The sequence below is a fragment of the Malaclemys terrapin genome, chromosome 9, assembly GCF_027887155.1.
Source record: "Malaclemys terrapin pileata isolate rMalTer1 chromosome 9, rMalTer1.hap1, whole genome shotgun sequence".
Lineage (NCBI taxonomy): Eukaryota > Metazoa > Chordata > Testudines > Emydidae > Malaclemys > Malaclemys terrapin.
Genome location: NC_071513.1, coordinates 4,458,111 through 4,483,088, shown reverse-complemented (window position 1 = coordinate 4,483,088; position 24,978 = coordinate 4,458,111). Strand labels below are relative to the sequence as shown.

Sequence of the window (24,978 nt, the reverse complement as noted above, 5' to 3'; positions counted from 1 at the left end):
CCCTGTCCTAGACCCTAAACAGCAAGATTCAAAAAGTTAAGAGCATTTACTGCACCCACACAATTGAATAGACTCTGGAGTAAAGGCGTTTAACCATATCATATAAAATAGAAAAAGCTACCACAGAAATAATAAACATTCTGATGGAGATTGGTGACTTTGGTTATCATTGACAGAGCAAGTATCAAGAAAAAGAAATTGGGCCAAATTCTGACCCCACTGATATTCTGTGGCAATCCCAACAACAGAAGGTGTAAAGTGGGCAGTGGGCAGGTCGAGGACTAATTACCTAATTGCAGAGGCCAATTTACCATGGACTTGTGTGGTAAAAGTTGGACATAAACGTGGAGTTAAAAAGGGACACTGCTGTTTATTTGGTTCTTTTTCTGCTGCAGTTGTGAAAGGGGGGGAATATCACCATTGTGCGCTCTCACAGGAAGTGGCTCTCTCCTGGGAAGAGGCCTTTTCGAACGCCACAGTTTATCGTTCACAAATAGGCAACGGATTGTCAGCAAACTGAAGCCACTCGAAAATCACAGGCAGGTTTTTTTCTGATTGTAGCTGGAAAGGAAGAAGCCAAGAATCACTTTTTGTTACTTAAATAAACAGCAATTGCAAGGAAGGGGAGGATTCAGCTACATCTGAACTAACAAGATGCCCATGGCCTGCTGCCAGACCTGCGTTCATTTGAGTGTAATACTAGAAAGGTTTTTCAGCATCAATGACTGATGAACTCAGAGCGGAGTCAAGGTTAAAGAAACCTGTCCACCCTAGCCATCCAAAGTAGCTTTTTCTTCACCGGCCTGACAGTGGCAGCAGACACTTTTGTTACCTGACCGCTGCTAGTACGTTCCCTCCCTCAGCAGCTCCCCGAGTAAAAAAGTCCCTCACCTTTACCTCTGTCCTTTTCTTCCCCACTCTTCACATGGCTCCTGATGTACTTCAAGAACTAGTGTCTTCATTTTCAGGCCTGCAACAGTTGTAACCATGGTGGCTCCTGGTACCTTTACAGAATCAGGAAGCTATCTCACAAACAAAATAGTACATACGAACTGTAGAGTCCCCAATTGGGACTCTTGATCTTAGCCAAAAGTGCGTTTGCCTGTGAAATAAAGTGACTTTCAGACCCTCATAAGGGTTTATGATAGTAGAGGGGGGGAAAGGAATGACAACTGCATAAGAACATTGTACCTTCTCCTTTCACTAACGAACAAGTGTACACGCTTTCGAAACCTGATCCAGCGAGGTGCAACTGGAATGAGCCGTTTGCACCACACAAGAGCAGTCCTTTGGTGAACCCTGGGCACCTATTTACCTACCAGTAGTGTCAGATTTCACCGCTGATCTACTACTATAGAAATGTAAAGGGACTTTAGAGCATAATTTAAGATGCAATGCAACTGATGTCTAATTAATCAGTTAAATGTACAATTACAAGGCAACTGAAATGTTTTTGTTCGGCTGGATCTTCAGACAGTAAATTTTCTATTGCAATCCTATCCAAAGATGAAACTGAATGAACTGCAAGCACTCAAACTGTATAAAGACTTTTAGACAAGCTTCATCTATGTGTTCTCTAGAATACTTTTTAGTTCAGCCTCATTAATGCTTTATTTATCTAGAATACTTTAAGCTTCACTTTATAACAAAGATTGGAATTTTTTTTCCCCCCACACACAACAGAATGGTAATTTGTAGAATTCAAGCAGCTAAAATAAATATGTACCATGGTTTGAATGATATAGTATAAAATTACAGCTGCATCAGGGATTGTGTATCATTCAAAACCAAGCATTTCCCCCCCCCAAGATATACATGGCTCCTGTAAATGAAGCAGGTCGAGTGCCCCGTGCCAGAATAGGTGCTCCCCGTTTGCCCAATTAAGAGGATGGGGCAGCCTCTGGGGCTACAATAAAAATCAGGGAGACTCTGAGAAAGGGAGACCTGGAGAGTCAGGGCTGTCTGAGGGTCACGTCAGGAAAAAGGCAGGTGAGAGGTGCCTGGGAGCGAGCAGTTGGCAGGTGAGAGCTGGGGGAAAGCAGGAGAGCAGCAAGGGGGATTTCCAGCTGACCTCCCCAATCTGGGGCCAGAGCAGCCGAGGGAGTTGCCTGCTGTTGTCTAAGCCAGAGAGCCAAAGCTGCAGGCCAGAGAAGGCGAAAGGCAGGGGAGTAGCAAAGTGGCTTACCTGCTGCCACCTCCGCCTGGAGAGGTGGACCCAGGGGAATGAGGGCTGGTCTCCTGGTAAGATGATCTCCAAGCACTGAGATGGTGGTGGGGGTTTCCCCACTGGGAAAAGTGGGGGTTTTAAGGACTACATACACTGGCTGTCAGAAATGGCCCTTTGCTGGAGATTATTTGAACTGTGTTTTGGGAATAAACCAGCCCCAAGGAGGGGTATTAAGCAAGAGAGAGCCTGAAGTGGAATCACTGGGAACTGAGCCTGCTGTACCACAGCCACCCATAGGAGGGCGCTCAAGGCAGGGCTACCCTATGACAAATAACAGAGGGGGAGCCCCTGTTAGTCTGAATCTGTTAAAAGCAACAGAGGGTCCAGTGGCACCTTTAAGACTAAGAGAAGTATTGGAGCATAAGTGTCTGACGAAGTGGGCATTCACCCATGAAAGCTTATGCTCCAATACTTCTGTTAGTCTTAAAGGTGCCACAGGACCCTCTGTTGCCTATGACAAATGTCTATTTGGGTTACAGAAAAAGAGAGTTTAACCTAAAAAAAATGCAACTACCGCCCCAGCCCTTTATACCCGGACTACAAAGTAAATTATTTTCTATTTCTTTTCAGGCTATGACTCTGTACTTTGTGTCAATGTAGTACATTTCAATGTTTAAAATTAGACAGCAATAATTCAGAAGTGTTCTAGGGAGGACAAAATAGTGTACAATGAAGTTTCTTATTGTGAACAATATTTTTTATATAAATAAACTTTTAAATCAGAGCCGTGCTTCCGAAGGGTAAACAAAGTTAATCTATGATGTATACACAATTTTATATATGAAGTGCAAAAAAGAAGGGTCTCTTGCTTCCCAGAATTTTACATACTGAGAAACTAAACAAAACAGATTATTCAGAACAAAATGTTTCACAACTGTTATAATTTATCAGTCCACACATGACACTGTTTTTTTAAAGCCTACCGACTGTTTGATCCTACAAAAGAATGGAAGAACGGTTTTGTGGTTAAGACAGTTTAATGGAACTCAAGAGATTAGAGCAACAGAGGGTCCTGTGGCACCTTTAAGACTAACAGAAGTATTGGGAGCATAAGCTTTCGTGGGTAAGAACCTCACTTCTTCAGATGCAAGAGACTTGTTTATGCTCCCAATACTTCTGTTAGTCTTAAAGGTGCCACAGGAGAACCCTCTGTTGCTTTTTACAGATTCAGACTAACACGGCTACCCCTCTGATTCCAGAGATTAGAGTAATTCCCAGCTTTGCCACACCTCCTGCATGACCATGAGCACGGCACTTAAAATACATCTACGCTGCAGCCAAGGGTGTAGCTGTACCCCAGCTTGCTTTAACCCAACTAGCTTGCTAAAAAGAGTGGGGAGGATGCCGTGGTGCGGGCTTCAGCTTGCTTGACCCTCTCTGGATACGTACTTGTTTATGCAGCTTGCGCCACCATACCTTCACTGCTATTTCCAGGGAGCTAGCTGGATTAAAGCCAGCGCAGGTACGTCGACGTGAGCTGCAAATCACACCCCTGGCTGTAGTACAGGCATACCCTTCATCTTCCTATGGCTCCATTTCCCATCTGTTATGAATCTACTATCCTCACAATCCCCCTTCGTTTGAGGCACTCAGACACCAAGGACCTAGAGAAGAATACTTCAAGACAGATTGCTTATGGGCCTAATCCTACAATGTGCTAAACGTCCCTGACTCATTTGTTGTCCTTTACCTAGGTAGGTACATATATTTTCCCCTCCAACCCACCACTGTAGTATCTGAATGCCTTAGACACATTAATGGATTTATTCTCAGAGCACCCTGGTGAAGTAGGGAACGATTACTCAAGTCAGTGGGTCCTCGGTATCTTGAAGGATCAGGCCCTAAATGCAGCCAGGACTAAGGCTTTGTCTACACTAGCATTTTTGTCAGTCATAAGTGTGAAAAAACTCCCCCAGGAGGCATAAATTTCACCAACAAAAGTGCTGCTGTGGACGGCACTGTCGGTGGGAGACACTCTCATGCCAACATAGCTGCTGCCGCTCGTGGGGGATGGTTTAATTATGCCGGTAGGAGAGCTCTCTCCTGCCGGCTTAGAGCGGCTACACGGGAAACCTTACAGCTGTGTCACTGTAAAGGCCATGACGCAGACATAACCTAAGTCAAAGGCCAACTAGGTGAACTGATTTTGGAGGGTTTTATGCATTTCTCTCTTCAAATATTTATTTTGCTCCTCCTCTCCTTTTCCTGGCATTGCCAAGTATACCGGATACCACGTATAGTCAGAAGTAAAGTCCAAGGGCCAATGCCTGACCTTGGCAAGACATATGCAAAGACCATTTTAGAACCTAAGACAAAATGCTAAATAGTCAGCTACCGCAGAGTGGATTTAGAGGAACTCTTTGGAATATTAAATATAAAACTCGTAACACTAAAAACATTTAAAAATGCAGTTCAGTCACACATGACCTGTATACTATTCTGTAATGACTAGATTCACAAACAAAAGCCTTCTACTGATTATGACTATTAAGACTAAACTACATGTTGTAAATAATGCATGTTGTAGTTATGCCAATTAACTATACAGCCGTACCAGAGCACACTAGGCATGGACAATACATCACAGAGAATGTGCACTACTAAGAAAAATTATGGAAACCAGTTACACTTCAAAAAGAAAAACAAAATCATCCAACATATGCTAATACATTTAGAGTATCTTGCCTGGCAAGAAAACAATATGTATTATGCCCTGAATTATGTAAAGTCCTGCAAAACAAGGCAGGAATCTAAGTATGTTGTACAGGAACTGTGAAAGTTAAGAGACTAAAAAATGTGACCAAGATGGACTCTGTATGTCCAGAATAATACCAGCATTCTTCAAGGTATCTCCAGGGCACAGATAAGTCAATAAGACAAAACATAAGGATCACTCACAAAATATTTGTATAGTTCCATATGTATGTGTTTAATAAGCAATTATCTTCACTATTTACCTTGTCAAAGCAGACCAAACAACAGTGTTTAAACACTATATTCTGTGAATCTAGTTTGGCGTAGCACATGGAAGCATTTCTATGTTTTTCCCACCAGTGCTATATTTTTTCTATATATGGTATACTAGAATTAACTGAAGTCTTTGAGAAACTAGCAAAGGCAGAGAGTCTATCTTCACTGTTAGAAAGACTTAGGACCAAATATAATTAGCAAAAAAAGCACATTTCAAGCGCATTTTAATGTATACTATGAGGGTGTAGGTGTATAGGTTTTATTTTAAAGAAACAGTCTTTATTTAAAGTACTTTGCTTTGTGGATCTTATAAACATTACCATATTTTTTCACAAATGTAAAATATATTACAGCTGTTTAGATTTAAAAGGCAATTCCCACTGGGTGATAAATATTTTAAAGAAAATATTAACCTACAAGAAAGGGGCAGCTCCGTGAGAACTAGTTTTTAAACATTCAGTTGTCAGTCTATCTCCTTTCGGCCCAAGCTGACATTTTTCACTCAGCCTTCCTTTAATGGCAGTAAGGCTACTCCACAAGCCGTGGTTAACACCTTGGCGATTACATATACTGTAACCGGTTGCTCCTCATGCTTTCTAACACCCCAAGAGTGCAGTTCTCAATAATCACAATTGTGCATTAAAATAAAATTTACACATTTCAAAAAATTGTTACTAGACTTCCCTATCTTAAAATGGCTTCCATTAACAGTACTCTGAATTATTTCAGCTATGGGTTGATTAGGTTTAAACAATTCACCACTTCAAGAGTGCAGCTCACAAACACCACAACCCATCAAGGGGCAGCGATAGTCGATAGATTCATAGTGCAAATGAAAATCAGAATTGCACTAATTATTTGACATTTCAAAAATATAAATGACCAAGACAAAGTTTCTGATACTGTACATGCAATAAGCTATAGTGAGCATATGAAAATGCGGCTGGGACATTCTACACAGTTAGCTGGTGTTCGACTTGAATCTGTTCAAAGATAGGACTCAGTAAAGAAACTGTTGCAAAGCTCTGTTGTTATAGCGCTTGAACTATGCTCTCACGCTTTGTATTTCTGTTTCCCAGTCTCACTAATCACACAAATATGCTGAAACAAAACAGAAAGCTCATGTTAGAAAACTAACATCTAGGAGTAAAAGACTGAAGTTTTAGACATTTATTCAATAATGCAATTCTACTGAGGAAAAAAAAAGTGTATCACACATTTCCATGTTATTAATCACTGATTTCATGAGTTGATTTATACAGAAGAATTTTAAAGTCTGTTTTCTGTATCAAAATGTTAATTCCCCCATATTCCACCTGATCCCTGCCAACAGACTTGTGCCACCCAGAGAACAAGTCTCAGGAATGGGCGGGAACTCAAGGGCAGTTCCTTCTTTATTCCGAATTGTCCTTCTGTTGTTAATTGTGAAAAAAACTCGTAAGACAAGAAACCCTCCACTACAGCTGTTCCCTTCTTTCCCATCTAGTCAATGAGGAGCATGTAAGGCTCCTTTCTTCAGAGCTAAGCGGAAGATCCATGCTGGCCTGACTCACAAGAGTTGAAAGACTGCTCTGCTGCCAACATTTCCCCCGGTCACTATATCACTAACACAGTGATCAGCTTGTACGTGGAAGTACAGCTTAAGCAGGAAAAAAACGAATTATCCTATTTCCTCCTCCCTAGTTTTGAAAGAGTAAAAAGAACTAAGAAAAACATTACTTACATTCAAATCTCGGAAGTATTCATTATAATCAAGGGCATAACCCACAACAAACTTGTCCGGCACTTCAAATCCAACAACTGAAAAGGACCATAATTCATCATTTTGTTAGACTTCATGCACCAGTGTTTATTTAAAAAAAGGCACTGTCATATTAGCATATTTATTTTTTAAAACCCAAGTGTCCTTATTTGTTCTCCTCAAGCATCCTCAGTTTCTAAACTATTTTACAAATCTAATTTACTTTTCACTATCTAGTCCATTAGCTTAATTCATTTCACTCATCTTATAAATGAAAACAGACTAGTTAATTTCATTTTCTGGTTTTCATGCAGTAGCACAATGCTGCAATGTATAGCTTACAAACGTTTGCTCCAAATCCAAATCTATTTGTATTGAAATCCATGAATGCATTGCTACTAATTTAGGTTTTATTTTAAAAGTTTGATACACAAAAGTTACTTACTCTATACTAGTAACCATGGTTCTTCAAGATGTGTTGGCCACATGGATTCTACTTCTGGTGCAAATGCACCCTGTGCAGACAAGATCAGATTTTTTTGAATAGCAGAGTCTGCTGAGGCCAGGCTGTACCTCCGCACCCAAGGGCATAAAAGGCAGAGTGGGTCAAACCGTCCGCCAGGACAGAATGCAGGTAATTACAGGATTCCGTTGTAGTGGGGAAGAAGGGTGGGTCATGGAATACATGAGGTCAACACATCTCAAAAAACCAGTTACTGTACGTTAAGTTACCGTTTTTTCCTCCTCCAGGCAACAGTCCATGTGCAGTCCACTTCTTGTGACTCTCAAGCGGTGCCATGGTAGACAGGAAATGGGTGCTTGAATTGCATCTGAATTCAGACTACTGGGCAATGCTGCCAAAGTGGGCATCGGCTCTTGATGCCTCCACTTTGTAAAACCATGGACTTTTCCTGCACTACTTCTACAAGGATCTGAAGAGTGTCTGCCATCCAGCGCAGAAATTCCTGGAACATCTGATGGTTGTCAGGCTGTGAAGAAGTAATGGGCACTACTGCCTTGTCTGGTAAGGACAAGGAGATAGCTGCGGTTCTTCATTTTCATGTTCCTGCTGCTGACAGTGTGAGCCACCTGTGCCTTTGCTCAGCCCTAGGGGAGCTTGTAGCGGAGGGAGACCTAGCCATAGAGGGAGCAGTAGAAGTTGGCTTTCTTGTTGCCTGTGCCCCACGGGGCCCACACAGAGCCTGAAATGACCCTGGTAAGAGTGAAGGGCAAGGGGCTACGGGGCGGGCACCATGGAGAATGCTCTTCCCTAGATCCCCTAGGTCTGAGTGTGTAATAATAGGTCCTAGATGCCCTGTCTGACAAATAGGGGTCATACAAACAGGACCATGGTAGGAGGGCAGAGGACGCCTCCCGGCTGTGCTCAGAAGCTGAGGAAGCGAGTACTCCTCTTCTAGATGTGGGGCTGCTTTAACAAGGTTCCCAGGGTGAGCTATGGGCGCCACTCTTGCCAGGATCGAGAAAGTGCTCGGTACTGTAATGGCACTAGCAGTCAGCGCTGCAGAAGGCACTCGCACCACTGAAGACAGTAGTGGTGATTCAGGCTGAGCAGTCAGTTAGATCACTTGCTACCAAAACTGGCTTCAGTGCTCAGGTCAGTACCGAGAAGAGCTGTACCGCGGTCATCAGCACGGGAGTCGTAGGTGCTGAGGCTGTCAGCACCAGGTGCACTGAGATCAGTGCTGGGCAAAGCACAGAGCTCTGCTTGAGATGGTACTCTTGCTTGGTGACTGGTCTCTGTGATGGATGTCAGAGGAATCCCTTCTGGGCCATAACCTACCCTTTGAGGAAGCAGACTGAGGTGATCTCTGCCTCTTTCTACTAGGTCCCTCTGAAGGGGACCTAGATCTGTGCTCTCTAGAGGAACCATGCTCTTCCCTACCCCTCTCAGATGACTTAGCTACTTTGCTGGTCTTAGCTGATGCTTTCTTAGATCAGTGAAATCTAAGATCTGCAAGATGAAGGCTGTTCAGACCCATCAGGGCCTTTTTTCTCCAGATTGTTCTAACCCAAGGCAAGTCTCTTGTGTTCTTTTAGGGGAAAATGGCAGATAATACACAATACATCAGATATACCCCTCCCTGAGGCACAAAGCCACCTCAGGTGTCCATCCTTCAGCAGAATAGCTGCATCGCAAAAGGGGCAAGTTTTGAAGCTGTGCTAGATCCCTGTACTTGGTAAATCCCTAACTCGAAGAAGATTTTTTTGTTGCTTTGTTTGTCTTATAGTCCACAGGTATCAAATACTAGTACTAACTCCACTAATATACTCATTATTTATAAAATAAATCAGGTTTTAGGTTGCACAGTATGCAAGAGAAGCAGACCCTATCTAGGGGTCTGGCTTGTGGCTACAGGCACCAGGCAAGAATTGAGGGATGGTTGGACCTACTCTGCCCTTTATGCCCTTGGGCACAGGCGTAATCCCAGCAGACACTGCTGGCCAAAAGAATCCAATCTCATGTGTATTGGGCACGTGTGCATCAGAAGTAGAATCTATATGGACAATCACTGGAAGAACCACCTGTATTTTGGACATACCTACTAGACAATGTCCCTTTAACATAAAAAGGGTGTCAAAATAAGGTACATTCTGCCAACCTGTAGTGTAATGCACTAAATAAATCAGAGTACATTGCCCAAGAATCATCAGAAAAAAGTGAACTGGAGACAAACATTCCAAATCTTCTTATAGTTTGACTATAAAATTTCTATATACTTTGATAATGTGTTTCTTAGTTAATTTTAAAATATTTATTGATGATTGGCAAAAAGGGGTCACTTACAGTCAGGCCGATATCCCACACTTCGAGAAGTTCTTTTTACCAACAAGCTGTCAATTAAAACCAGTAGAAAATTGAAATATGGAAATCAGCAGCTACAAGGTGTTCAAAAAGCTAGATAGAGAATTAATTAAAAACCAAGCCAGTCTTGGACTTCACTGACATTGAATGGGTGTAACTGAAGGCAGAATTTCAGCTATTAAATATATCCTGTATTTGTTTCTCCTAGCAATCAATCACATTGATCGGATCAAGACTTCTGGTTGAATCACAAACAGTTGACAGTTTAGCTAAAAAGACAAGAGTCAAACATGTGCCTGAGGCACAGAGTAGAAAAGTCAGCCAGGAGTTATGGTAAAATTTAGTTCTGAAAAGTGATTCTGTAAACTGGCATAATGAGGCTCCATGTTCATTTTGTCTAAGAAACCTCAGGTACAGTGCTCTGTTCACAAGAAAAGAGACAGCTTTTCTAGTTATCACACCTGCAAATTCAGCCTGTGAGCTGAGAGCCAAACTAGGTTCCTTCCTTCTTATGCACCATCACCAGTAAATAGAAGTTCTGCAGGCCAAATTGTGTCCACCTTTGCAACAGTATGTCTTCAACAGGCTTGCACAGGTGCTCCTGATTATCCCTGTAAGTGGAATTTAATAAACATTCCTGTTGATGAGGCACACCGAGGCATGGAATCCAGCTCCCCTTTTCTCAGCTGCGGTGACTCTGCAGAGCTAACAGTATTGTCACTAAAGTCAGCAGCTGTAACCGAATACAAACACGGAGCAGATTTGCCAAAACAAGACAGTGCCATTTTTACTGTCACTTTTCAGAACAAAACTACACTTTCCAGGAAGCAGAGAGAAAGGAGAACAGAGTGAGTGTTCTCATACTTTTTGCCCATCACCATATATTGCGGTACTATTTCAATGACTCAAGGTAGTCCATGGACGCTCCTACACCCACATAAAGGGCCATTGTGGTGTCTGGCTGCGATTGTTTGGGGAAGGCTTGTGAGGAGAAAAGAAGAGAGAAAGTCTGATGGATGAACACTGGAGACAGCTCAAGCTGATTACGTACTCAAAAGCGTCACCTACTTAAGGGAAGAGGCTCTCTGAGAAGAAGCTGGAAGAAGAGGCCCTGCTAAGCCCCACTGCCTGGTATCATGCTGCCTTTTGTCCTTTCGCTCAGGGGTACTTGCCCTCTGGCTAACTTTTCACAAGCCTCTCTGTATTCCCCCATCCGCCTTTTCCTCCCTGCAAGACAGCCACATCCCTTAAGGGTGGAAGAGGATCTGCCATTGCCTGTCAACACAACACTCAATCCCTTTGTAGCTCTGAACCCAGCATGCAGCTGGGTTTCTGAAAACCTGGCAGCTTTCAGACTTTGTTGACATTTGAGGTTTATGGAAGTTTTGGCTGGATGACTTATTTTGGGGGGGCTGTTACCAGTTTGGGATTTGACCGAGGAATCTCAAATCCAACTTGAGCTGTGTTGGAATCTCTGCACAACATCTGCATCACACAGCAATGGAAAACACACAAACAGGCAAGTGTTTACAGGTATAAAATGTAAAACATCTTCACCTTTATGCCATCTCTGGTATTTGCATATTTATGGCTTAGATCTTTTGACAAATTTTCAGTATTAAAAAAAGCTTTTGTTTCTTTTTTCAAAGTTACATAATGTGACCAGAATGTAGTTTACTATTACACTATATGTATATGATGTTAAATGTAATGGCAGGGCCCACAGGGGCCTTTTTAAAAGGGCTTATCAGGCACACACTTCAAACTCCTCAATGTGTTGTCATGACCTTGGAGATAACAAACCAATAAGAAGTCTGTAATCATCTCACCCGCCACATGGGTGGGGAGGGATAGCTCAGTGGTTTGAGCATTGGCCTGCTGAACCCAGGGTTGAGAGTTCAATCCTTGAGAGGGCCACTTAGGGATCTGGGGCAAAAATCTGTCTTGGGATTGGTCCTGCTTTGAGCAGGGGGTTGGACTAGATGACCTTCTGAGGTCCCTTCCAACCTTGATATTCTATGTCACTCCAACATTATCAGCAAAAGGGGCTACCTGAGACACGTCTAACAACCGTTTTGGTATTGGTATAGCAACACTGCCTGACTAGATGCCACCTCCGCCTCCTATTCATCTATAATTCCTATCAGCCAATATACCTTTATTGTGAAATGCATATAAGATTCAGTTTGACAGTGAAAGAGAACAAGCGATCTAAAATGTAAAAACCATCAGGCTTGACACCTACTTTGTTAGTAACATTCAATTATCATCAGTTTTAGTTGTTTAGTCATAAGTTTTTTTAAACAAAATAAGTCTCAAAAATATGTTGACTAAAAATTTAAAAATCCTAAAAAGTAAAACCCAGCAGATGATATGGCCAGATTATTCTCGGCCATTTGATTTTTATAGCCAAGTTACACACAGTTACTGCAGGCTAATGGCCATTTTAAAAATTGCTAACCAGGGTTCCAATTTTGCAATCAGATCCATGTTCACAGGTTTGCATCCAATAATATTAAAAAAAAAAAAAAACCCTTAAGATTAATGAGAAAGCTCAGAGCAGAAACATTAGGAGGCTTTTAAAAAAAATCCTAGGGTAATCAAGATAAAATGCATGCCCAACACACTCACACACAGACCCAGTCCTTACATCCTTCTTCACTACTAAATCTCTTAAGCAGTAGAACACAAATGATAGAAAAGTGCTCCTGTCAGTCTAAATAAATGCACCTTTTCACAATGAACAGACCCTATACTAGAGAAAGTGAGACCATGTACAATACCATGAAAGGTGTTTTCACCTTTGTGTCATGGGGGAAAAAAATTCCCTTCAAATATAAAAGCATTCTATAATCCTATTTCACTATTTTTATAGTTCTTAAAAAAGTAATATACAACGTAAGCAGCTATAATCACAACTCACCTGACTACTTTCACCATCTTTGGATTGTACTGCTTCAGCAGAGACAGCAATGTTTTCATTGTTTTACCAGTGTCAATTATATCCTGATGATAAAAAAGCCACGTCAGAAAACTATATAAAAGCTGTTAAAGTAGCACTTCCAGATTCTAATCAAACAGCCCATGTCATACTGAGTTGCGATGACATGAAAATAACTTGTGAAGTGGAAATCAGGCTTTTCCTGCACATAAACAAATATAGGTGTTATTCCCTACTGCACTGTTGTGGCCATCCTTTGTGTGTAATAGTTAATTTCTCTGAGCAATAACCATCTATTTCTATCATATTAATAACCTTGCAATGAAAGTGTTACCACTGAAGCATCGGAATCACTCTTCATTTCCGAATTTGGGTTGGATTAACACAAAGCTACAAAGTTCCCCCTAGAGGAACATTCTTCTATCTGGTCTGCAGTCTGGTGTACATAAAGAAGTAGGTGGCACTGAAAGTCAAAATTGATTGCTACATCTTATCTTTATATAGCCCCCCTAAAACACCCCAACCCACCTTCGGATTATGCCAGGTTATATTTAACTGTTCAGCGCTTCAAATCATGGATATTAACACAAGTCTGAACAAGGGCTGTGGGTGTGCACACTAAACAGATCAATGCATGGACAAAGGCAATCAGGCCTAACTGCCATGTCAGTAGCTTTTAAAGTCGAGAGAGAAATCAGCTACATCACTGACCTGTCAGTGTTTGACCCTGTGGTTACATGTGGCAGATCTCTGTTTTCTAGAGTCTTTTTTGCCAGTCACAGGAGGCACCATATGAAAAATCATGGTACTATCATACATAAGGAGATAAGTTATAGTAAAGTTATTTTTATTGTTTGATTGATTGACAAGCAGAATGGTGATTTGTAACGGGGCTCGTATTTTACAAGAACCTGCCATGTAGAAGATATATGTCACTGAACAGATGAGAAACTAATTTATTTAACTGCCTGGTACTCAAAAGACATTAATTAATTAATTTGAAATGGGACCCATATAAAATTCAATATACTTGCCCTTCAGAAGTAAAATCCACTTCAAAAGAGACAATGATCACATATGTGACTAAAATGTTTGTGTGGAAAAAAAAGTAGGGAAGTAAAAATTGATGCACCCATACTTTGGCAATGGGTGCACTAAAACAGAGTATATAAATGACAGACTAGACTAGCCTTCTTGGATCAAAGCAGGATCCTGTGTAAAAACCCAGGACTTCCAAAGCAGGAACTTTGGTATGACAAAAGGAAGTTGTCACTCCCTTGTGCCATAAAAGGATCAGTTTCAGGAAATGGCTCTTAAATGACATAATCATCGTTTATTTAAGTGAAAAGCAGTTAATATGATTTTAGGTCTCACAAGATTTTAGGTCTCAAAACAACTACATAGGAAGTTGTTTACTTGTTTATTGCCACTGCTTCTCTATCCTAAGGTTAAAAGAAAAGGCCCTACTTAATTTGCGATACTGCGGAAATTGCGGATCCCATAATATTAAGCTTCCACCGCAATTTTACCAGATGGCTGGGGCTGACAGTGGGAGCCCTGGCTGTCACCTCTGGGCGGCTGACAGTCCAGCTGTGAGCCTTATGCATTAATGACTGTAATATAGTTGCAGCAAAAAATCTGGTTATCAAAAAAATTAGCAGGCATAATATAATACTTGAATGTGTATATTGTTCCAGCAAATTTTTCTTAAACAAATAGGTCTTCTTTGGCTTTTCCAAATTCCTGCAATTAATAAAAGGTCCTTGATTACTTTTCTGCGATTTTCCATGTCTTGTCCGCAACTCAGCTGCAATTATTTGACAATCATCCCACAGTGCAAGTAGGGCCTTAGTTATAAACCTTGTTCAAGAACATTATTTGCAAATAAATCAATATTTGTTCCTGGAGGCATTCTGCACCAAAAAATTAAAAATTCTGCGCACAATATTTTAAAATTCTGCAAATGTTATTTGTCAAAACAACACTACATAGTCACACCAGTTTCAATTATTTTGGTAATTTATTTCAAAATACCTGTCAGCAAGTATGTCTGTAACAATACAGAAACATACAAAAATTCCCCCAGGAGGAGAGTGTTAAAAAAAACTCTTACAATAACCTGTTTCTCTGCCCCCTTCTCCCCCGAGCCCAGCTGGGGGGCCAGACACCCAAGACCCCTCCTCCCCAGAGCCCAACCACGGGTTCCCCCTAGCCCAGATACCCACACCCCCTTCCATTCCAGCCCAGCTGAGACATCCGCCCCCCCCCCCCCCCAGCCCAGGGATCCAGAGGGAGAAACAGCCTGATATTCAATCCCAGGTTTGCATGGAGTTTCCTGTGCGCCGCCCTGTCCTTCCCTCAGGGTATGCTGGGAACTGCAGCGGTGTCAGGAACCCTTTAGCTCCCTGCCCCTCCCCCTGGCAGTATCTTCTATGTGCGAGCTGGGCTCTGTTGGGTCCAGCAGCACCTAGAGACGGCCAGCAGCACTGCAACCCATTTCTGCGGGGGAAAGGAAATTCTGCAAGCACAACATTCATTTCTGCAAAATTCTGCATTGCGCAGTGGCACAGAATTTCCCCAGGAGTAAATATTGACTGGATAGAACAAGCCTCTGTCCATCAATGAAAGGAGGTATCAATATAAGAACTGATTTATCTTAACAGCTAGGAAGTCAGATTAAATTATATTCTGCACATTAATGTCCAGTGATGCATGATGAGCCACAGTTGTAGGTGAGACTCTTTATGCAACAAAAATGTATTTATTTTTAGTATACAAATGATGTGTGGAAACATCAGGCACTGTTGAGTGTTTTATATATTTTCAGATATTCCTAATAAGAATCTTTTTTCTATAACTACTGCAGTTTAAATTCTTGTCTGTGCATTAACAAAGTGACAGAGATCCTTAATTTCACTTTGTTCAAGTTCCTTTACTATATAAACCAGTATGATTAAATAGGATCCCAGCAAATTGAAGGTAACAATTGCAAAACTTTGACATGGACATTCTCTCCCTGCAGCTAAGTGAGATGAGATGGGGCCAACCTGGGAATTCAGATCTGGACTTCACATACTCCTAACTTTGAGGGTATGTGGGTCAGCTCATTATGAAAATTAGGGGCCATTGCAAAATTCAGGCCTAGATTCAGGTTTCACAGGTCGCTGAAATATAGAGGTGTTCAGATTCAGGACCATCTCCTGTTAAAATGTTATTACAAATCACACATTACAGAAACCAAAGTGAAACATAATACTTACTTCTACAATCAAGACGTTCTAGTGGGGGGGAAAAATAAAAAAAATCCATGAATATTTAGTTGGCGATTATGTTGATTCCATTAGTAGTTTTCTGTTAAATTACTTATATTATCAATGCAGTGAAATATGCTTATGTCACCATTTACAGAATTTCACATTCTCAATAGCTGAAAACTGTAGAAAAAAAATCTGCAATATTATTACACCCAATTCAAAAATATTATGCAACACTGCAAATTCTATTTAGTTAACATTTCTGAAGTGCTGGCAAGAAGATTCTCATTGATAACTGTCTATTGGCACATGCAGAATACTAACTGGTCTGTAGAATTCTTAAGACTTTGAAAAACAACATTATAAGTATGCAAAGTTAGATCAAAATACAAGAGCCTACACATTTTTGCGCGCTTTTAATGAAATATTCATAATTAAAATGGCATCACACTTTTCAAGGGTTTATGATTCTGGCATTAATATCTCCTCTATTTTGAAACTTTGCATTCATTTTCATTTAAAACACACACATGCCTTGACGACTGATTTGGTTATATGTCTAGTTGTAGGGGAAAACACGTGTTTGGACACTCAGAATATTTTAACCTTATTGGCATTCCGCTAATGTTCCAGTTCATTTTTAAATATGAAATTTTGTAGATGATTAATCCATACACCTTTTGGGTATCAAAAAAACACTTTAAAAGACTGCTATTGCAAACATGGAATCACTGCTTTATAAATGCAAAGTTATGGAACTGTTGTGACAACAATAATGCTAATATCTCATGATTTCACAACTAGATATTGCATATTGTCATGGTAACAGCTTCACAACAGGTAATGCACAGTATCCTGCTATGGAGTATACCATGAAGAGGGTACTAGTTTTAATCCAGCTACAGAATCAGATGGAGTCTGTGTTGATGTAAAATTAATTAATTAAATTAATTATTTAATTAATATGGAGATATACCTATCTCACAGAACTGGAAGGGACCTTGAAAGGTCATCGAGTCCAGTCCCCTGCCTTCACAGCAGGACTAAGTACCCTCCCTGACAGATTTTGTCCCAGATCCCTAAATGGATTGAACTCACAAGCCTGGGTTTAGCAGGCCAATGCTCAAACCTGGAAAGCTGCTAGGCAATAATCTCTGTCAAAGCCAGAAAACACAGAACTAACTGCCCTTGCAACAAGACATAATACAAAGCCATTATGCCATGGTAGCCTTTGGAATGCCATTACCTTAAGTTAGACCATTAGAATAGTACTATATGAACATAGATAAGTCTTAATAAAGCTATCTTGCAAAATGTAGTTAGAAAAATGATGCAGAGCAGCTTAAATATGTGTTATTTACTTCTTTTGTTTCACACTAAAAGACATACCTTTCCAGTCAAGGTTGAGAGGTCATCCCCACCAATTACTTTTATCTCTCCAGTTGACTCGTCGTTCTAATTAAAAAGGGGAAAAAACCAAAGTATTAGTGTGATTAGAAGTAATTAAAATAGCTAAACATCTAATCAACTATCCAAAGTTGCAAGAGATGGTATTATCCAGTGAATATTATCACACAGAACTATAGCACTTTCAGAGAGAGCATCTATGAGCATCTCTCCACTAACTAGAGAATTACAAATCACTTTGACATTTAAATTAATGTTTCTGATCAAACAGTGTTTTAGAATATATAAAGTAATAGCAATGGACCCACGGCTTTGCCACTAAAGGTTATGGCTTTATGGTAAGTATAAGTGAGGGTGGGTGAATGTGTGTGTTGTGCTAGGAGAGTTGTGTGGATGGTGAATGAAAGGTGTGTGCTATGGTGACAAGCCGTGTGTGTTTGGGGTTACCATGTATGGTGGTTGTATTAGTTTGTGTCTTGGGGGGTTGTACTAGGAGAATGATGTGAGTGGCAAATACAACTCAACATGAAAACTGGCAGGTGCTAAAGAATGAACTTTGAATTTCATTTTGGGCATCCAACTGACTTTGATCACCTTCAGTTTTCCAGCAGCCAACATTAAGTATGTGTTATTCCCATTACCGTGCAGACTACAACCCATCATTGGAGGGAGAGGATGGATAAGGGAACTGTAATAGTAAACATGGACTTCTCTTTTTACTTTAGTTTTTCAATAGCCTAAAGAGTTCTTACTTACAATTCATCCATCAAAAGAGTATTTGAAAGGTGTAAACCCAAAGGAGGGAAAGTAATTATTTAGGGAATGCACAATGGGTTATATAACTAGAAGTATTGGGATGAAGTTAAGAATGAAGATTATTTGAAAAACTTTCTGACACTAAGATCTATTAGGCTCTGGAATATTCTCCACAAAGAAATGTTGAAAGTTCAATAGCTGGGGATATGTAAAATGTGACTGGATGATCTAATAGAATCATCCATCTCTAATTTTTAGGATTCAGCCTCAAGCCAAGAAAGAACAGAAATAGTCTCACTTTTCAAATATTTTCTTAGCATTACTTCATATCTTTTAAGTAAAAACAGTAGTTATGCCATTTTGAAAAGCTACATATTTACTGAATAAGAAATTTAGAAATACCAGTCACTGTCTCAGAAACTCCATAACTGACTAGAGACAGAGTTGCCCAACGAGAACAGCCATTTTATTGAAACAGTCCAAAAAGGATGCCCAAGCTGATGTGGCTTAAGACAGAGGATATTCAGCTTAGTATCTGAATGTTTGAGAAAGTGGATAAATTAAACCACAAAAACATGTTTAAGTTTGTGAGAGCACTTGAAAGACTTCTATATTCAAAACGCTGAGGTGCATTTCCTGTGTTCACCCTACGTTAGCTTCTTCTTGTCAAGTTTTCTTTGACACATTTTTAGTATCTTTTATACTTATAATTGTTCATCTTATATTATAATTATCTTTTCATCTATTCCTATACTAAGGATTTTATACTCCTTCCAAAAAGAAAGATGAAAATTTGTCACTTTAGAAAAGGGAGGGCGGCAGGAGTGCTGCCAGCTTTTCCGCCACCCTAGGCAGCGGAAGGTCCCGCCCCAAAATGCTGCCCCCCCCCCCCCCCCCGAGGCCTTGGATACAATTATTAGATCACACAGCCTTCCTCATTATCCAGATTTTTACAATCTGGAAAAAAGGAATCAGAAATGCCATGATTAGCTAGGCGAGACAGCTGAACCTTCTATAACTGTTCTGGAATTCTGAGATAACTTTCTTATATGTCTCATTGACTGTTTCAGTGTATTAAGCCTTATAAGCCTAATGTTTTTCCAAAGCTAAAAATGCTACTAGGTTTAGTCCTATTGGTTGATTCGGGTAAATAAAAGATGGGCAGGTAATGTTGTGGCTCTCAGTATATTCAGTGCAAATCAATGGATATCAGATGTAAATATTTTTGTAGTTTTCTAAGGTTCCCTATCCAGTCAGCAGGGTCCTAGCCATATAAAACTTTCCGTAAACGATGCCATAACTTGAGGGAAGATTATGTTATAACCACGGCTCTGGATTTTGGATAGCAGTGGGGTGGGGGGGAAGGAAGTTGGATTGCTGGGAGTTACATAAGGAGTCACTTAGCTCTGGAAGGAGATTTTCATGAGCTGGCGTGTTGGAGACAAGGGGGTTGTACATAATGGAACATATTTTGTAGCAAGATGTGTGAACAAGTAGCCACATGACCTTATTTTTTAACTCTCCTTCACCTTCCTTCCTATTTCCCCATTGTCATCATGTTGCAATATGCTTAAAGAGACTGAATCCGTAGCTTTAAACACACACATACACACACATACACACACACACAATACCTAGCACATTTAGGCAATAATAATAATAATTATAATAGATTTAAAACCACCTTCATTTAATAACTTCAAGTTAATCAATTTTATACTAAGTCATGTTGTGTCAGCAGATATACTTACACAATAGCTCTTCAACCTGATGAAGTCCACAGTCATAGGGATAGATTTGTCACTGTTTCTATTCAGTGCTTTGATATAATCCAGTAAGTCAGCAAAAAACTTATAGCCACCCTTCAGTACACAGAGGGCTACAATATGATGTTCCCCCATGCTCTTCATAATGTCTCGTGCCAATCTTTCTGTCCTGTAAAAAGAAAAATATTACTTACTAACTCCTCTGTTTTGTTTTTTAACTACAGCAGCAGCAGCACTTGGTATTGGTGCCAACCGTGGGGAATACACACACACCAAATTCATAGATTCTAGGACTGGAAGGGACCTCAAGAGGTCATCAAGTCCAGTCCCTTGCCCTCATGGAAAACATCTTCCTTGCTCAACGTAATACTAGCATACTGCTTCACAGCCAATTTACCTGTTTACTGGTCAGCAAGTCTTTTCTCACTTTTCAAGGTTAATGTAACAATAACACTGCCAAACTTCCTCAATTTCATAGGTTACCACAGCCAAAGCTAATCTTAATCAATTACTGGATGGCTGCCAGAGATATGAAGCATACACTGGGGTTTTTTTTTTTTTTTAAAGTAAGATAGGTTTGGTTTCTCAGACACAGAGCAGTATAAACTTATTTCCTAATACACCTAGCAGATACAGCAAGTCCTAGACAAATCAGGAAAGATCAAGACATTACGCAGATTTTAAACTAGTTCTTTATAGCCAGGTTAAAACACTAGAGAGAAAGACTTTACATTAACTCCAAAAGCAAGGACAATACAAAGAAACCAGATCACACAAATGATACCTTCTTTGAAAAATTACTGCTAAAAGTAATGTAATCTTCATTCCTAATTTGTCTTCTAATTTGTTTTGGACAGTGCTCTGTATATTTACAGTACACCATCCAGCAACACACTTCTAAGGTGCCACAAGTACTCCTGCACTTTTTAGGAAAAGACTATAAATTCAGCACTTCATTTAATAAAATATTACTCAAACAACATTTATTTTATCCGTCTTTTATTTCATATTGGAAGCCCATCAGTAGTTAATATTAATGCTGGGGACAGATATAAAAAAAATCCAGTCAAGTCATTGAGAATTCAAAACCACAATGCATACTATAGATGCATCACTATCTTCACTTAAATCTTTTAAATCAGAAAGATCTTTTCAGAACTACAAAACTACTTATTTAAAGATGGGAAAGGGAAATAGATAACAATGCAGTACTCATTGAAACAAAATGCTTCATGATTATACTACACCCTTCTCTGATTGGATGCGAGATTCAAATTTCATGAGCTCACCATGGATTTCAGGAAGTACAGAAATGAAGAACTAGTATTTTGCATTTCACAGCAGGGAGGAGAATGGAGGATGTTAAGTTTGACTACAATACTAACTTGAAAAAAGATCTGAGACAACAAATGTCTTCAATAACTTACGTTCATGCCGTTAGATTAATCTTCTGATGAAATTCAGGAGGCTACAATACTTCCAATTTTCAGTCTAAATTAATGTGATAAACATAATGTGCCTTTTACTTAATTCTTTAGACTGCAAAAGGCCCCAGAACTATTCTGAAAGAGGTCATGTACTACTATATGTTGTATAGGATCTCTTGATAGCTATGCTGTAGTTCTGAAACAGACAACAGCAAATGTGCCAATTCCTAGGGTCTGCCATAAGAAAGTAATTTAAATATTTCTTAGTGTTTGCATGTCTCTCTAGAAAGGAACATGTGGGTCCCAATTAAAGGTCTTACATGTGGTCCTGCACTTACACCATCTCCACCACCAGAAATCAAGAGAGCTACAATTCTCTTAACAACATTATGACTGTTACGAATAGAAACATTTTAAGAACTATGATTTTCACTTAACCAATTGCTGTAGTGTATTATCTGAAGTCAAACTAACCTGTCCATAATAAGCCCGTGAGGAATATAAACTTTTTCCAAATCATCTACATAATGTTTAGGTATGCAGAACAAGTCCAGGTCATAACCTTTTTCATCATCACCAATCTAAAAAAGAAATATGGAAGATGATATTGGGTACAATGCATAAATCCTTGCAGAGAAAAACATGATCTAGAATCATTCAGGCACTACACTGATCTGGATCATTTTATCCTTCCCTCACCAAAAAAACATCAATTATATTGAACACAATGCAATGTATAGGTTAGTAGTTATCATCTATGGTGCGTAAGAGTCTCCTCAAATATTGCATGAGTATTACTTAATAAAACATCAAACATGGGGAGACATTTATTTAAAATTCTAGCAAAGTTCCTCTGAATCAGAGAACAGGAAATGAAACTATACCCCAATTTGGGTCTCAATTCCCTGCAAACCCAGAATCATACCTTTTTGAAAAAAAAATCTTCATTTCTAACAAGTTCAGTATTTCAACTATATAAGCAACAGATCAAGTACTCTTTATAACATGGGCAGCTTCCAAATCCGTACACTACCCAGTCACACCAAATCCAGGACTCAACTTCTAATATACACAAAACAGTTTTACAAATATGATTAGTTATGCTTACACAGAGAAAAAGTTTGACAAGTTTCTACGGTTCTGCAGGTGCTCAGCGTCTCTCAGGATCAGACCCAAAAGCCCCAATTTAACAAACTGTTTTGCACAGGCAAACTGTTGTATGGTATTGATTAGGATTTGGGATTAGTATATGTATATCGTTAGACCAGACATTACATTTAGATTCAGGATATGTCCTTATGACAGCATCAAGATCTGGGCTTTCACGAGTCTCACCCCAAATGCATCTTGACGTTAATAAGGTAGTTTATTATCGCCTCATTTTTGTTTTCACAGTTTAACGCCAATATATGTAAAGCAAAGGTAGGAGCCTACTGAGAAAACTGAATCCTATTGCTGGTAATTCACCAGTGTATGCATTTGCAGGGTCCATTACTTGCATCTGAAGAAGTGAGGTTCTTACCCACCAAAGCTTATGCTCCCAATACTTCTGTTAGTCTTAAAGGTGCCACAGGACCCTCTGTTGATCTTCACTACGGTTATTCCTATGGAATACCCAATATCTTTTCAATGCCAGATCAAGCTGCAAGTTTTTGCTGTGCTAACATTTCACACAGGAATTTGTATTAGTACAGCTTATAAAAGGCTAGAATTTGTATGACTAACCTGTACACCAGACTCAACATTTAGTTACTGGATTACAGATCTCTGGAAACATTAGTGAGCCCGTCAAATAGTGAGATAGCTCTCTTTGAAAAGCTACGGACTTTTCCTAGGTTTAAACCCTTAAATTATATTTAACAACTTATTTGACAACCCCCTTTTTTTTTTGTATTCAAAGAAAAAATGGGTCATTCCTACAAATTTAACATATGGATTCTTACTGAGATAGCAAATTATGTACAGTTGTGGGGGAGGGGTGTTCACACCCCTCCGGTTAAGCAGAATTTTAAAGCATGGATCAAAATACAAGCTGCGAAGTACTGTAGTCATCCATGGACACCAGTGGTTGTCTTTTTTTAAGAATCTGTAATATCCTGAGCAGAAATACATTCCAAATGGACAAGATACTCCTAGAGCCCCTTCAAAATATAATTATATAATATAGTTAGAAATTAATAATTTTAAGTAGCACACCACCCTCCAGCATATTATACCAATATGTGTTAGTTTCCATATTACAAACAAAGACGGACACCCGAAATTATTTCATTGTATAATTTGGAAAGGACTCTGGGTTTTTTTTTTTTTTTTTAAAGCTCTCTAGCAAAACACTTGTCTGTAATTGAAAACAGGGCAGTCCTCATGTCAGTGCAGGTTACCTCCATCTCTAGGGTCCCTTTCCCCCCACCGGCCCCAGAGCCCCCCCAATCTCCGGGGTCCCTTCCCCCCCCACCGGCCCCAGAGCCCCCCCAATCTCCGGGGTCCCTTCCCCCCCCACCGGCCCCAGAGCCCCCCCAATCTCCGGGGTCCCTTCCCCCCCCCACCGGCCCAAGAGCCCCCCCAATCTCCGGGGTCCCTTTCCCCCCACCGGCCCCAGAGCCCCCCCAATCTCCGGGTCCCTTCCCCCCCCCACCGGCCCCAGAGCCCCCCCAATCTCCGGGGTCCCTTTCCCCCCACCGGCCCCAGAGCCCCCCCAATCTCCGGGTCCCTTTCCCCCCACCAGCCCCAGAGCCCCCCCAATCTCCGGGGTCCCTTCCCCCCCCCACCGGCCCCAGAGCCCCCCCAATCTCCGGGGTCCCTTCCCCCCCCCACCGGCCCCAGAGCCCCCCCAATCTCCGGGTCCCTTTCCCCCCACCGGCCCCAGAGCCCCCCCAATCTCCGGGGTCCCTTTCCCCCCACCAGCCCCAGAGCCCCCCCAATCTCCGGGCCCCCCCCCCGACACTCTCCATCTCCGGGACCCCTTCCCCCGCACCGGCCCCAGAGCCCCCCCAATCTCCGGGGTCCCTTTCCCCCCACCAGCCCCAGAGCCCCCCCAATCTCCGGGCCCCCCCCCCGACACTCTCCATCTCCGGGACCCCTTCCCCCGCACCGGCCCCAGAGCCCCCCCCCAATCTCCGGGCCCCCTTTCCCGCCCCAGCTCCCGGGCCCCTCCCACGGCTGTGGCCAGGCGCCCGGCCCGGCCCAGCACAGCGGAGCTGCCGCCCTCACCACGATGTAGGGGCTGGAGGCCGCCATTGAGCTCGGCTCGCTGCGCCAGCTGCGTGGGGCCGGGGGCGGGGGCGGTGCCGGGGCCCCTCCCTGGAGCGACGCGGCCCGCCCCCTTCCTCCGCCGGGGGCCGCGCGCGGCCCCCCCGGGTAACGCCCCCACACACATACACGGGGTCACCCCACCCCCACCCCGGGTAACGCCCCCCTCACGTCCCCCCCACACACGGGGTCACCTTACACCCACCCCGGGTAACGCCCCCCCGCCACAGGGGTCACCTCACCCCGGGTAACGCCCCGCCCCCCCCACGGGGTCACCCCATCCCCACCCCGGGTAACGCCCCCACAAACAGGGGTCACCCAACCCCACGCTGGGTAATGGCCCCCCACACACACAGGGGTCACACTCCACGTGGAGTTATGCCCCCCAGGGATCACCCCACCCCATGCTGGGTAAC

General features: G+C 41.6%; 1 protein-coding gene across 1 annotated transcript; it reads right to left on the bottom strand.

Annotated features, from left to right (window-relative positions):
• Positions 1 to 5,404: 5,404 nt before the first annotated feature.
• HPRT1 (hypoxanthine phosphoribosyltransferase 1) lies at positions 5,405 to 24,620 on the bottom strand. Its single transcript, XM_054039226.1, has 9 exons — positions 24,524 to 24,620; positions 21,788 to 21,894; positions 19,872 to 20,055; positions 17,347 to 17,412; positions 15,964 to 15,981; positions 12,686 to 12,768; positions 9,745 to 9,791; positions 6,921 to 6,997; positions 5,405 to 6,298 (listed from the first exon to the last, which is right to left on the bottom strand). Exons 1-9 carry the CDS (start codon positions 24,548 to 24,550, stop codon positions 6,251 to 6,253), a joined length of 657 nt encoding a protein of 218 aa, XP_053895201.1. The 5' UTR covers positions 24,551 to 24,620; the 3' UTR covers positions 5,405 to 6,250.
• Positions 24,621 to 24,978: the final 358 nt, after the last annotated feature.

Excerpts from the sequence above, each read along its gene's own strand:
- HPRT1 (XM_054039226.1), bottom strand. The coding sequence starts at position 24,550 with ATGGCGGCCTCCAGCCCCTACATCGTG. Across the intron at positions 21,895-24,523 it reads CCTCCAGCCCCTACATCGTG|ATTGGTGATGATGAAAAAGG; the intron begins GTGAGGGCGGCA and ends TTTCTTTTTTAG. Across the intron at positions 9,792-12,685 it reads AAGATGGTGAAAGTAGTCAG|CTTGTTGGTAAAAAGAACTT; the intron begins GTGAGTTGTGAT and ends TTTAATTGACAG.